This window comes from Prionailurus bengalensis, chromosome X, assembly GCF_016509475.1.
Source record: "Prionailurus bengalensis isolate Pbe53 chromosome X, Fcat_Pben_1.1_paternal_pri, whole genome shotgun sequence".
NCBI classification, from domain to species: domain Eukaryota; kingdom Metazoa; phylum Chordata; class Mammalia; order Carnivora; family Felidae; genus Prionailurus; species Prionailurus bengalensis.
In genome coordinates this window covers 126,998,939-127,013,007 of record NC_057361.1, presented here as the reverse complement: position 1 = coordinate 127,013,007, position 14,069 = coordinate 126,998,939, and the positions used below count along the sequence as shown (strand labels likewise).

The window sequence follows — 14,069 nt, the reverse complement described above, 5'->3', positions numbered from 1 at the left end:
TCAGGCTTCTGCATGTCCCTGTATGCCCGACCCTGTCTTGTGCAGATCTCCAGGATGCTGTCACACGCAGTGAGCATCCTAGGGCCTCATCGCCCTGGACCATCAGCAGCACCCCGGGGAGCTGATCACCTCCCGCCCTAGGTGTGTGTGTGTGTGTGAGAGACTCCTGATCCAGGAGGCCACCCTGCGCTTGGGGTCCCTCCCTCCCCCTGGCCACCCCTCCTCAGTCTCTGCTGCCAGTTCCCTCTCTCCTCTGCCATCTCTAGGGTGTCCCAGGACCCCAGGTTTCTGTGCGTGGGCCGCTTGTCCCTCTACACGGCTCTCAGCTGCCCTTGGCGAGCTGGTGCAGCTTCAGGGCTTTCTGGCCCATCTCTGTGTGCTGAGAGCCTCTAATGTTCTCTCTCCAGTCCAGACTCTTTCTGGAACTGCAGATTCCTTGTCCACCTGCTGACGAGACACTCCCACTGAGGCGACATCTCTGGCACAGTAGGCCCACAGTCAGTGGCCACCGCCACCTCCAGACCTTCTCTCCCGCATCTCCCTGGGTGCAGGGAGGGCCTGGCAGTGCTGCCCTTCCCGGTGCTCAAGTGCTCAGGCTCACGGCATCTCCCTGGCTCCTCTCGACCCTGCGTCCCAACCGCCCGCAGCCCTGTTGCGGACGGCCTCGCAGGCCTTGCAGACAGGCCCCCAGTATGCTGCTCGTGCCCTGTCCGGCTTCCTGGGCTCTGCTGAAACCTTGTCCCCAGCCTCCTTCCTAGCAGCCCCACCCACCTGTCCCTCGGGAGGTGACCTGCTCTGTCGGGTGCAGTGTGTGTTTGGGCCGTCTTGGGGAGTCTCCGCGCTGGCCACTTCCCACCCACCTTCCCTGCTCTTGGCCTTCCTCTCCAGTTACCCTTTCTCCCGGCTTTGTCACCTTCTCTACCCCTATTCCTGGAACAGCGCCGGGCGCAGACCCTCACAACGAATACTCGCCCGAGGAAGCAGCTCGAGGTGGGAAGGCTCCCCCCGCTTGCAGCCCCAGCACCCCTGACCCAACCCCACTACCCCTCGCGACAAGCAGAGGTGGAGCCAGAGCCGGCTTTGGAAAATGACATGTTTTATTGCTATGTTTGCAGTGGCTTTTTAGCACAGTAAGAATGTCCCCGCCGGACCCCCGCCCTCACCCAGTCCCACCCCTCCGACCGACGTCGGGGTGGCGCGGGGTGGGGGAAGCCTTTCTAGGGTCCGCTCGGCTGTCTCGGAATCGGACGTGACACACACGTGGGTTAATTAAAGCTGCTACATGGAAGACTTGAGCCGTGGAAAGTGCATCAGCCTTAAGCTCGCAGGTGGGAGCCGTGCCCGGGGTCCCTTCCCTGGCCGGTGCCCACCTCAGATCCCTGCAGTGGCGCCCGGCCCAGGGGGCAGGGCGGGGGCGGGCCTGAGCGCTCCAGGTGAGCAGCCCCAGATCCCCCAGGGGTCAGGATGCCGCCTCCGCTCACCCCGCCACCTCGCCTCGCGGGCAGAGGGGGTGCGGGGATGCTCCGGCCCCCCCACGCCCACCCCCCGCGGCCATGCACTCCTCCACCCGGTCTGGGGCCGGGCGCTACACATGCACACCCACACGACAGACTCGCGCGCTCAACAGCTTGAAGCTTTTGCCTATGAAAATTAGATCTATAAATTCACACTCCTTGGCTGGGGCAGAGGACTTCAGGGGTGCTGAGAGGGGCAGGGAGCGGCAAGGAGAGGGACGCTGGGCGGTTTTCTCTTTAGAAATATACAAGCAGAAATCTCTTTTCCTCAAGTTTTTATAAAATGTGCAAAATACAAGCCTCGTTAGCCCACAGGCACAGTTTACACCTGGTAGTCACCTTTGCTAAGAGATCTAGGTTTATCCTACATACTCACGCACACATGCATTCGTACACAAGCTCACACAACTGATATTGGTGGCAATTGGCGCGGGAACCGGAAGGTTCCCTTGCTGGCTGGCTCTCTAAGCTTCTAGGATAGGGACTGGGACGGGGAGAGGGGGTCTAGCCCGGCTGAAATACTCGCCCTGGTTCCGCAGCCCCTCCCCCACCTCCCTCCTCCCCTCTCCTGTCCTGTCCCCCAAGCAGCCGCCGCTGCCTCCTCAAGGGGCCACCCTGGGGTGTGCAGGGCAGAGCCCGGAGAGGCAGGCGCACTTGGGGGCCGGTGAGGCGCATCTGCGGCGGGCACTAGGGGGAGGGCGGTGGGCAGGGCCTAGGAAGCAGCGTGTATACCAGCTTGGGTGGGGGGTGGGGAGGCATCTATTTTTGGTGGGTTGTGATATTTTTGGCGTTTTATTAAAAATGGAAAAAAAGTTATTTTAGTTAGCACTCGTGGTGCTTCCCCCCCCTCCCCAGGCAGACCCCCAAAAGTGTCAGGGAAAGGCAAGCCCCCGGGAGGGGTTGGGGGCCGAAGCAGGGGCTGCTATGGCTACAAGAGGGTGAGCTGGTGATGTGAGCCGGGGTGCCTGTCACATGACGCTCTCTACCACCACCACTTTGCTGCTCTCGGACACTGGGGTCAGGGTGGTCAGGCCCCTGACATCGGAGTCCTGAGCTCTATACTCCAAGTGGTGGAGGCCCCAGACAGGCTGCGTCAGGTGCTGCCAGCGCTGCAGGAGAGAGGGACACGTTCAAGTCCCCGGGCGGGGCGCATACACTTTTTCCCCTTGGTCTCTCTCCACTTCCCACCACCTGCCACGGGTGGGGGTCCGGGGCCCCTCCCACGGACACTGACCACACCCCACACTCTGTCCTAGGGAAACGGGGCAGGGGCTAGGGACAGACCTCTCTCTCCTCCCCCTGCCGTGACCTCGGGACCTGGAGGCTCAGCGTTCCTTCCATCCACCCCCCCTGTGTGCCGGCCCAGAGACTTCTGGCCCAGAGACTCCTAGCGTGATGCTACATCCTAGTAGTGGGTGGGAGAAGGGGCACTTGGGAGGAAAACGCCTTGATCCGGTGGGTGAGAGGGAGGGAGGGAGGGAGGGAAGGAGGGAGTCGTGCAGGGAAGAGGGGGTGCAGGGGACTGACCTCAGCCACGGTCCCCTTGGCCCTGAGGAGGCAGCCCAGGAGGTGGAGGGGCACACACAGCATGGAGGAGAGCGCGAAGCCCCAGCCCATGGCCTCGCCCCACCACGGGTACACGTAGGTGTTGTTGTAGACGAGCGGCTTGTAGTACACCACGTTGAAGATAAAGATGCCCTGCGGGTGAGAACCCCCCGCCGCGCGCTCAGCCAGCGGCGGGCCCTCGGCACCCCTCCCCCGGCTCGGGCCTCCCCCGGCCCTTACCATGCAGACCAGCGGGGTGAAGAAGGACCAGCACCATTTCATCCAGGGGCAAGGGCGGTACCCGATCATGCAGGCGACGTCGTCCATGAAGCGGTCGGCTCCTGGGGCAAGCGAGGCGGGAGGGCTGGAGCCGGACGCCCCACCACCCCTGCTCCAGCCCGCACCCCCAGCTCGCCCCGGGGCCCGGACCTACCGTACACCCAGGCGACCACCACGCACTCCCAGAAGGCCTGCCACAGCAGGGTCGTGCCGCTGGCCGAGTAGTAGTCAAACAGCTGGAAGACGTACATCCGCCCTGGGGACGGAGCCGGAGCCGGGTCAGGGAAGGTGGCAGGCAGCGGGAGGCCTGGGGCGGCCCCCACCCCGCCCCCACTCACATCAGTCACCATGGAGAGGTCGATGACAAAGCAGAGGGCGCAGCAGAGGGCCACGGAGATCTCCCTTTGGAAACGGAAGTAGTAGGAGGCCGGGAGGAGGTCGAGCAGGCCGGTGATGAAGCCTTCCACACCTACAAACTGTGGCCGGGCGCTCAGGCCACGCCCCTGCGGCCACCTGCCAGCCGTCCCCCATCGCCCCGGGGCCTCCCCCACCCTCCCGGCACCCTCTGTCCTGTCCCCCCCGCCCCCCCCGCAAACCTGGCTGTCCAGGCCGAGCAGCAACAGCATGAAGAAAAACAGGGCAGCCCAGAGGGGGGCCACAGGCATCAGCGTGACGGCCCGGGGGTAGGCGATGAAGGCCAGGCCGGGCCCTGAAGGGGGAAGCGGCAGGGTCTCGACACCTGTGTCCCGCGCCCGCGTTCCGTTCCGTCCGGCCTCGTCGCCCGCCGCCCTCCCCTTCTCCCCTTCCCTGAGCTTCCAAACTGAGGCATGACGCCGGGGCGTGCGGTGGCTGGGGGCCTTTCCCCTTGAGTCAAGGTGTTGCCGGGGAGGGGGGGGGGCCGAGCCCGCGAGAGCGGGGTGTCTGGCTCAGGCTCCGGGTCTTGCCGGCCGGCTGCCCTTGTGATCACCGGTCACCGTTCACCCCAGAAAGCCCCTCCTCTCCCTCTGCAACACTTGGCCGAATGTGAGGGGCTCAGCCCAGGGCCCCGGGGAGGGATGCACGGACGGACGGACGAGAGCTCGAGGCCCCCCGTGGCCCGGCCCTTGAGGCTCCGGCTCGGGGCCGACGGGAATAGCTGTGCCTGGCAGCTGCTCGGCCAGGCCTCCCTCAGCCCCGAGTGACGGGACAAGCGAAGTGAATCTGTCTCTCGTTTCCCAGAACGTCTGTGTGCACGTGTGTTCGCGGATGGGGTCTGTTAGGACAGAAGGCCGGGCGGAGGGGTCGGGGTCCTCACCTGATTCCGCCACCTTGGAGATGTGCACGCCCTGCTCTGCGGCCATGAAGCCCAGGATGGAGAAGACCACGAAGCCAGCGAAAAAGCTGGTCCCGCTGTTGATGAGGGCCAGGATGATGGCGTCCCTGGGGGCAGAGGGGCCGCGGGGACTGGTCAGGCCACCCGCTGCCCGAGGACGCGCGGCAGGGGCGGGGGGCAGACAGCGGCACCTACTTGTAGCAGTTGTTGTTGAAGCGGTTGTAGCTGCCCAGCGCCGTGAGGGCGCCCAGGCCGATGGCGTAAGAAAAGAAAATCTGGGTCCCGGCATCTATCCACACCTGGAGATAGACCAGGGCGGGGAGGAGGTGAGGGGCCCTGCCGGCCTGGCCCGCCCCTCGTCCTGTCCAGCCCACCGCCCCCTCACCTGAGGGGACCCCAGCTTCGACCAGTCAGGCTTGAGATAGTAGATGATGCCATCCAGGGCGCCGGGCAGCAGCACTCCCCGCACCAACAGCACGACGAGGACCACGTAGGGGAATGTAGCCGTGAAGTACACGATCTGGGGTGGGGGTGGGGGGCGCTGCTCAGAAGGGGCCCTGCGGCCCCCGCCTCCCCACTTAGGGGCTCCCAGCCTCAGCAGGGGGGCAGGCGGGCCGCACTCCCCCCACTGTGGTACGGTCCGCTCCGAGGTCAAGCGGGAGGCCAGCCTGCAGCCCCCCCTTCTATTCCTCAGAGCTTGGGCTCCTCCCGAAGGAAGCGGAGTGCTCAGCTGGCCATCGGCCGCCCCCGCAAGGACAGGTCAGCTGTAGAGGGAGGATGGAGGCAGGACCTTCCCCGGGTGGGGAGCAGGACATCGGCCTGGAGGCAGGTCCCATGCCTCCCGTGCCCCTGACGGCAGGTGGTTCTCTGCACAGGGGCAGGGTCCTGGGTAGTCTGGAGTGGACTGGGCCGGCCAGAGACAGAGGCGACAGCGAGGTGACCGCGAAGACCTCTGCCTCCCTCCCACCCTCAGCAGAGCAGGACAGGTAGGCAAGGGAGGACCACGGGCCGGGTCCCCCCAGGCTGGCCGCAAAGCAGAGAGTGAGGAAGTAGTGAGTGAGGAAGAGAGGGAAACTGGGGCGGGGATGCCCGACACGGGCAAGTTCAGCTGGCTGTCGCCTGGGCCTGTCCCCTCAGGACGGAAGCCGTCTGGGCTGGAGTTTGGAGGGTGGGGAGGACTGACTACGCAGGCATGCGTGGGAAATCCAGTGGCCTGGATTCAAGTACCTGCCCCCTCCTCAGGCTCTGGCCCGGTCACCTCGCGTGGCGGGGGTCCCCCCCCCCCCGCAGTGGAGATGCCTCTTCTCCCCATCGGCCATGCTGCCCCCACCCCTGCCATCATCACCCCCCCCGCCTACCCGCCCGCCCGCCTCCAGCTGTACCTTTCCTGTTGACTTGACCCCCTTCCAGACACAGAAGTAGACCAGCACCCAGCAGGCCAGCAGACACAGAGTCACCTCCCAGTTGAGGGCCCCTGGCACGTCCAGCCCCCCAGAGAGCCGCAAGACTTTGTTCCTAGGGGAGGGACAGCCCGTCAGGGCTGCCGCAGCAGAGGGCAAAGCGACCCGGGAGCTGTCGCCGGGGCAGTACTCCCCCGTGCCGCAGCCCTCGGGTCCAGCTGGGCCCCCCTGGGCACCCGGGCACCCAGCCCAAGCCCACAGCCCGGAGGCGTTGCAGTGCGGGAGGCAGGAGCCCGGGAGCCCCTGGCCAGAGGCTGGTCGTGCCCTCGGTGGTCTCCCCTCCCCCAGGCTGGCAGGCACAAGGGGACTGACGATGCCCGGCACCAAGAAGTGGTGAGGGAGTGAGGCCCGTCCATTCCAGCTCCCCTAGGGACCGCGTGGGGGGCTCCCGGAGGACAGGCAGGGCCTGGGAGTGGCCCCTGCTCGGCATCCCGCCCCGCCCCCGCCCCCCAGGGGGCCGGGCCCCAGCACACGCAGACCCGGGCCATATGGGGAGCCCACAGACAGGGACAGGCAGGGCTTGGCCCAGAGGCGCCTGACTCACTCCCAGAACTCGATGACAGGGGACCGGCGGTCAGCAAGCTGGTCACATGTGAGGTTGGCCAGGCTGGCATTGGCACAGTCTTCATGGCGGAAGATCTCCACACAGTCAGGAGTGTTCCAGGTATGGCCACATGTGGCCCAGGGCAGCGTGGTGGTGAAGGACTTCACCAGGTAATAGAAGCCCCAGGCCAGCACCATGATGTAGTAGGTGTTGCAGTAGAAGACGATCACCATGGAGGCGTAGCCCAGGCCTGGGAAGAAGAGGAGTTTCTGCGTGGGCTCTTTGGCTGCTCCCCACCGCCCCCCTTATCTATCCTACCGAGCTCAGAGAAGTCTGGAGCATGACTGAGATGTGGTGGGAGGATGGTGGGGAGGGCAGATGCAGAGAGCCCCTGGACTCTCACTTGTCCGAGTAGCCCGACACTAGAGGGCTGGCTCAAGGCTCCTCCCTTGAACCCTCCCCTCCTGTTGCAGTCGGAGCCTCAGCTCCTGTGAATTCCCTAGTCTCACACACGGGTCCCCTTCTGGGTCCCACTGCCACCGTGGCGGTTGATGGAGGGCCAAGCCTCCAGCTGGCCCCCCAGTGGCCCCCAGTACTCAGCAGCTGGGGGCTTCCTGGTGACCTGGGGTGGTGTGGGAGATGGTCACTCTCTCAGCGGGCAACCGGGGCCAGTCACTTCGCCTCTCTGAGCCCTGGCCTCCCCAGGGTCCCTCCTAAGGCCTTGAGAGATAACAGGGACACTGCCCACATGCAGAAGGAGCTCTAAAGTGACTTTTGCCAATAGTCCTTCCCTTCAGATCCTCCCTGAACTTCCCACAGCTGCTCCCCCACCTCCTTAGGCTGGCCCTCTGGCCTTGGGAGAGCTGGCCCTTGACATCATCTCCTGTTCTTGCACCCTCTGCTCAGCCCCGGTGAGCCAAGTATGCTTGGCAGGGTCTGTTCCCGGCTCTGCTGGGCCTGGGCACCCTCACCCTGGTGGAGAGGCCAGTCTCCGACTCCCATTCCCCGCATGCCTAAGGTCACTGGGTGGTCTCCAGATCCTCCGGCTTCCCACTCGTGACTTGGGGGTTATGCACCGGGTCCCCGACCTGGTGCTCAGATGAGACAAGATTTCTCAAGTGGGTGCCAGTTTTGCCCTAGCAGTGGGAAAGGGGAGGGGTCGCTGAGGGAGAGGGCAAACGGGACCGGCTTGGGGCCGCTCACCTTTGAACAAGGGGCAGATGTTCCAGACGTTGATGCTGCCGGCCTTCATGAACTGGCCCAGTGAGATCTCCAGGAAGAAAATGGGGATTCCTCCGACCAGGGCGATCAAGACATAGGGGATAAGGAATACACCTGGGGGAGGAAGAACACAAGGGTGGGCACTTGCCCAGGGCGGCCCCTTAGCCCCTGGCTGGCCAGCCCAGCTTTCGGAAGCCGTGGGAGGCCAGGGAGGAGCCAGCTCCGGGCTCCTCCCCGGCCCCATCCTAACTTCCCAGTGGGTGAATCAGTGCAGGGGGTGGCCACTGACTCAGAGTTGCAAGGTGAACAGCCTTGCTGGGAGGAGGGGGTTGGAATGTCGGGAGGGATGTGGCCGTCCCCCGATGCTTACAGCCCTGTTTCTTGGGTAGGGGGCCCCTGTGCTCACAAGGCTTCTGGCCCCACCGTCACCGAGGGTGACCTAACAGGCACGGAGGACACATACGGCCTCGTGTCGCAGTTGGCCAGGCAGCACGGGAAAGAGCGGTGAGGCCATGTGGATGCGTCCGTGTGCGTGCGTGTGTGCGCCATGGCTGGCACTCCGGCCTGGGGGCCTGTCTGGCTTGGGCAAGGACGGGGAGCCTGGGTTTTCCTGCACCCAGGCACTTGCCTGCAAGCATGAAGGTCCAGGGAAGAGGGTGGGTGGCAGTCTTCTGCCAGGGGGCACGGTGGGGGGGGGATCTCGAGGTATCGGTGAACAAAGACAGAGGGAGTCAAGGTGGGGTAGTACAAACGCTGGTGAGCCTGGCTCTAGAGGCTGCAGGCAACGTGGGGCCAGAGACCACAGGGCAGAGGTGGGGGGTTAAGGGGAGCTGGGCATCAGCAGCCTCCCCCCCCCCCCCCCGTCTGCTCTCCTGTCCTCTCCAGGCCCCCTTCTGTTGCCCCAGCTCAGCTCTGCATTACTCAGAAGTCGGGCTTGGCTGCAGCTTGTCCGGCTGCTGGTCCCAAGCATCCTTCTTGTGTGTGACCTTGGGCCAAGGCCTTCACTCTGGGCCTCAGTTTCCCACCCATCATCCAGTCACCATGGCTTTCCCCCAGCCCCAGCGCTACTTTGCAGTCACAGGACACCCAGTGGCTATCGCTGTTGCTAAGCTGGGCCCGGGGCAGGCGGGCATGGGGTATGCGTGCAGTGTGTCCAGCGGCGGCGCCAGGCGGCCCAGGCCGCAGGCTACCCAAGCCTGGCTCAGGCACCCAGTGTTCCAGGCCCAGGCTGGAGGGGAGGGGAGGGGAGAGGGGAGGGGAGGGGAAGGGAAGGGAGGGGAGGGGAGGAGAGGGGAGTGAGGGGAAGAGAAGAGAGGGGAAGGGAGGGGAGGGGAGGAGAGGGCAGGGGGAGGGACAGAGTAGTCCATTGTGTGTGTGTGTGTTCGTGTGTGCACACGTGGGGGCCCCGCACAATGTGCCACTTGTGTGCCTGACCGGCGGGGGCAGCCTGGGCTCCTCACCTCTGGGAGCCCCCCAGGGGGCAGGCATCGCCTTCCCACCTCCGTGGCCAATCACTCCGGGGCCCCTGCGCCAGGAGTCCGGGGGGGAGGCAGTCCCGGGGCTTCGGCAGTTGGCTCGCCGGCCCCCTCCCCCCACACACTGCCAGGCACATGACCGGCTGGGGGGTGGAGGCCGCCGGGGCTGAGCCACCGAGCGGCAGCGGCCAGCGAGGGGCGGTCTCCAGCACCCCCTATCCCGGACTTCGGCCCCACGCCCCGGTGGGGCGGGCGGGGGAGGGGGCTCCTGGCGAGGAGGAGCGGGGACGCGGCGGGGCGGGGGCGCTCACCTCCGCCGTTCTTGTAGCACAGGTAGGGGAAGCGCCACACGTTGCCCAGGCCCACGGCGAAGCCCACGCACGACATGATGAAGTCCATCTGGCGCGTCCAGGTCTCACGCGGCGGCACGGCCAGGCGGCCGCCGGGCGCCCCCAGGCCCGCGGGGCCGTCGCCCTTGGCCGGGGCCCCGTCGGGCCCGGGCGCGATCAGGGGGCCCTTCTTCTCGTCGCCGGACACGCTGTAGATGCCGTTCTCGGCGCTCTTCTTCGCCATGGCCCCGGCGGGCCGCGCGGCCGGGCCGGGGGGCGCGGCGCCTCGCGGGGGCGGGCGGACGGGCGGCGGAGGGCGCCGGTGGCGCTGGGGGGCCCCGAAGGCGCGGGCCCGCCGGGGGGCCGGGGGCGGCCGGGCCGGGGGTCGGGGAGGCGGGGCGGCGCGGTCAGAAGCAGTCCACGAAGCACTTGAAAGTGAGCCTGAAGAATCTCATGTGTGTCGGGGGCCCGGGGGCGCGCGGGCGGCGGCGGGGCCCGGCCGGGCGGCGGCGGTGGCTCCCGAGACTCCTGTCCGCGGCTCGGGCGGTGGCGGCGGCGGCTTGCCCGGCCCGAAATTCAGCCTAGCGGGGCGCGGGCGGCATCGGGCGCCCACGGTCTGCAAGCGGCGGCCGGAGCAGGGGCCTGCGGCCCGCGCCCCCCGCCCCGGCCCGGGCCGGCGCGGCTGCCCGGCTCGCTCGCGGCTCCGGCGGCGGCGGCGGCGGCGGCGGTGGCGGCGGCGACGGCGACGGCCGAGGCGCGCTCGCCCCTCCTTCCCGGCGGCGGCGGCTCCAGCCGCTCTCGGGGCCGCGGCGGGCTCAGCGACTCGCCACCGCGCTCCGACCGTCCCTCTCTTTCCCGGTCCGAGCGGCTGCCGCTTAAGAACCGACTCCCGGTGATGTCACTGTCGCCCCACCCCCACGACCGGGCTGGTCCCCCTCCCCCCGCCGTCCCGCCCTCCCCGTCACTCCGCCCACCTCCTCCTTCCCTCCTCCCGATGAGGAGACGCCACTCCGGCGGGAAGCAGGATGGCTGCTACCTGGGGCGCCGACCAGCACGTCCTTCCCAGGGACAGAGCCACTCCTGACCCCGAGTTTATCTGGGCCTGGCTCCCTCCCAGATCGCCCCTCCTAACCTGCCCTTCCTGGTTCTAGGAAAGCCACTTCCCTGGCTGCCTTCCAGCCATCCTTGCCCTCCTTTCCTCTTCTCCCCACCTCCTTCCAGTCTGTCCCAGCCCTCTGGCCCTTCTCTGAGTCCCAGCTAGGGCCTGGGCCAGTGGTGGGTACCAAGGCCTAGGGCTTCCTGGCGCCCCGCACCAGAGGGCCTGCCGGCTGCTTCTGCCTCCCGAGGGAGTGGGGCTGAGCTGGCCGGCGAGGGAAAGGCTGGACTGGGGCTCTGTCTCCAGGTGTGCTGGGGGGGGGGGGGGGCTTTACCAGAGGCACCGCCCTGCCTCCTCCTGGCGTTCAGCGTCGAAACCCTGGAAGCTTGAGGTCAGCGTCCCAGCTCTTGGGGTGAGAAGTCTCTCTGAGTCTCCTAAGTGGGCGAGGACAAGCCTGCCCGGCAAAGCAACACACTGTCACCAAGGAGGGGTCGCAGGGACCCTCGCTGCCCCCACCCGTGCCAGATGTGCTGGAGATTCAGGCACGAATAGGGCAAGGCTGCCCCCTGGTGCCTGTCAGGTGCACAGACCCTCCCCCGAAGGCCTCAGCTGGGAGGCCCGGCACCCCCCACCTGCACAGCTTCTCTCTCCAGGGACCTTCAGGCCTCCCTTTAGCAAGGGTGTTCGGCAGCCTCCCGACCCACAGCCGAGCAGCCTGTTGGGAACTTTGCAGGGCGAAGAGCAGCCATGGGGTGGGGAAGGAAAGGGTCGTTGTCCTGGCCTGGGGACGGGAAGGGTGCCCCCGCCCCCCACCACTCCCAGACTCTGCGATCACCAGGCTGCAGTCCCCAGATGGCTCATCCTGTTAAGCTAAACCCTCAGCCATCCGGCGGCTTTTAGAAGAAAAGCAGTTCTGGCCCGAGCCAGATTGAGCCTGCTGGGTGAGGAGGGGCAGGCCCTCCTCCCAGGATGGCTGGAGTAGCCTCCGGGGCGGGGGCTTTGTGGAAGCCTGGCCAGGTGGCCTGTGCTCAGGTTGGGTCAGGGGAAGGGGGGGGGTGGGGGGGTGAGGCTTGGGGATGTGCCAGGTGGCAGGGCGGCTCTGTTCATCGGAAGACCCTAACTGGAGTTTTCTCTGGCCCGGTGTCAGACTGAAGCTGGTCTGCAGACAGAGGCCACCGAGAAGTGTGTGACATGTAGGCATCGTGGAGAAGTGGGGGCCACCGGGGACCAAGAGCAGAGGGGAAAGACGAGTAGCCCAGTGAACCACAGATCTCGTCCCGGTGGGTGGGGGGGGGCGGGGGTGCCCGCGGAAGGGAGGGCGGTAGCCGTGATGGACATGGTCTTCGGGCAGAGGTCAGACAGCGCCCTGACAAGCAGGGGGAAGTGAGGACGCGCGGACTCGGCCGGGCGCAGGCAACCCTTTCGAGAATTTAAGATCTTGCTTGTACCAGGAGCGCGGCGGGGAGAGAAGGCAGTGACTGGAGGGGGTGTGGGCCAGCGGGTGGCACTTTGGGGAAATGGCTGCCGCTGCAGGAAGGGCCCAGGGTGAAGGCGGCAAGACCTGGGGAACCTGAGGAGGGCCTTTGAAGGAGCCAAGGGCGGGTCTCCTCTCCCCTGGGAGGGGAGGCAGGTTCAAAGGCCAGTGGCTGAGCAGTGAGTGAGCTGCCTGCGTGAGATCGTGAGATCCGTGAGATCCGTGAGATCCGAGGCTGCTGGGAGGGGGGGCAGCTTGGCCGGAGGGGCCACAGGGAGGCCCGAGGGGGAGGTGAGTGCTGAGAAGGGCCGGGGGAGCTCCGGGGCTCTAGGACCCAAGCTGGCACCCCTCTAGGGGGAGCCTTCATGGGGTGTCTCTAGACCCTCCTCCATGACCTGGGGGGCGCTCCATGACCTGGGGGGTGCAACAGGCCCCCAGACCAGACTTGACAGGGCTGCTGCGCCTCCCCCCCCCCCCCCCCCCCCCGCCACTCCAGTCTTCCCCAAGCAGGTAACCACGCCCCCCCCACCCCCGCCCCGGGCCCCAGTGGCCTCCTCCTCTCAGCCCCAGCAACCACGCTGGACAAATCTCCCCTGTCCCTCCCCATCTGATCTTCTCTGGGCTTTTGTTTGTGCTGGAGACGGAGTCAGATTCCTCTCCGAGGTGCACAAAATTGGGCAAGAGCTGGCATGTGGGCTCCCAGCACTGCAGAGCAGCGTGCCCCCTGAGCTGACCTGCCCCCGTGACCCGCGCCGAGCCCGCTGTCTGGGCTGACCTCCCTCTGCCCCTGCAGACTCGGCTTGGCTGCCACCTGTCCCGGGGAGGCCAGAGAGATGGGTGTGCATCCGCTGGCACCTGCACTGCCAAGGCGAGCTGGGCATCTATGGGGTGCGAAGTTCATGGACTGGTCCTCGCCTCCGGCCAGGATGAATCGGCGGGGGTCGCCCCGAGTGGGAGCTGGAGGCCAGAACTCTGGCTCCTGTGGTGCTGCCCCAAGCAGCGCGTGGGAGCTTCCGATCTGCCAAGGACAGCCACAGCGTTCCTGGGGCTGGTGCTGACCATCTGAACAGGACACAAGCGGAGGGAGTTGCAGCCCTTGGGGTGGCGGCGGGGGTGGGGGGTTCTTGGGGCTTGGGGAAGGTATATCTTGCCCCCCTCTCCTCCCCGGGTGGGCGGGAGCCACTGGGGGTGAGTGGGGTGCCGAGGGCCAGGAGACCTTCCCCCCTGCAAGCCCGGTCTAAGCCTCCGTGGCTCCTGCCAGGCCCCTGTACCCCCATGAGGCTGGCTCCCGAGCACGTGAGGGAGTGGGTGGGGGCCTCTCACCAAGGCCGCTTCGAAGTGACAAGCACAGGTTTCCTGGGCCCAAGGCAGGGGGGGCTGCCTTTCAGAGCCCAGTGAGGCTGGAGTTGCCGGAGGAGCTGAGGAGGAGGAGAGAGCCAGAGGGAGGGCAGGAAGGGGGTGTGAGCGGAAGGCTCTCATTGTCCGGGGAGGCCTGGGAATTGGACCCTGTGCCCACAGAGGCTGGGGCTGCGTGGCCCACCCGATCTCGGGTGGCCACGGCCTGAGGAGCGGGCCCGTGGGTGAGGGGGGTGCCCCACCCGGGAGTGGCTGGCTATCCCAGGGGCACCAGGAGATAGGGTAGGGGCACAAGGAGTTTTGGAATTAGAATTAGCTGGGAACAAAGGGTGGGATCCACCTTGAAGGGCTTTGTGATTTCCACGACTGGGGCAGGGAGCTGCCCCGGGGCTGGGGGCTGGAGGTTTGGAGGGTCCCCAGGACTAGGGAGGGGCAATCTGAGCCTCCTACCCCTACGCAGGGCA

The 14,069-nt window shown here is 66.7% G+C and overlaps 1 protein-coding gene across 1 annotated transcript; it reads right to left on the bottom strand.

Annotated features, from left to right (window-relative positions):
- Positions 1–1,079: 1,079 nt before the first annotated feature.
- SLC6A8 (solute carrier family 6 member 8) lies at positions 1,080–9,990 on the bottom strand. The gene is made up of 12 exons (XM_043571526.1): positions 9,662–9,990; positions 7,858–7,989; positions 6,655–6,904; positions 6,033–6,165; positions 5,036–5,170; positions 4,846–4,949; positions 4,633–4,757; positions 3,935–4,047; positions 3,493–3,814; positions 3,300–3,400; positions 3,042–3,212; positions 1,080–2,623 (listed from the first exon to the last, which is right to left on the bottom strand). Exons 1-12 carry the CDS (start codon positions 9,921–9,923, stop codon positions 2,483–2,485), a joined length of 1,989 nt encoding a protein of 662 aa, XP_043427461.1. The 5' UTR covers positions 9,924–9,990; the 3' UTR covers positions 1,080–2,482.
- Positions 9,991–14,069: the final 4,079 nt, after the last annotated feature.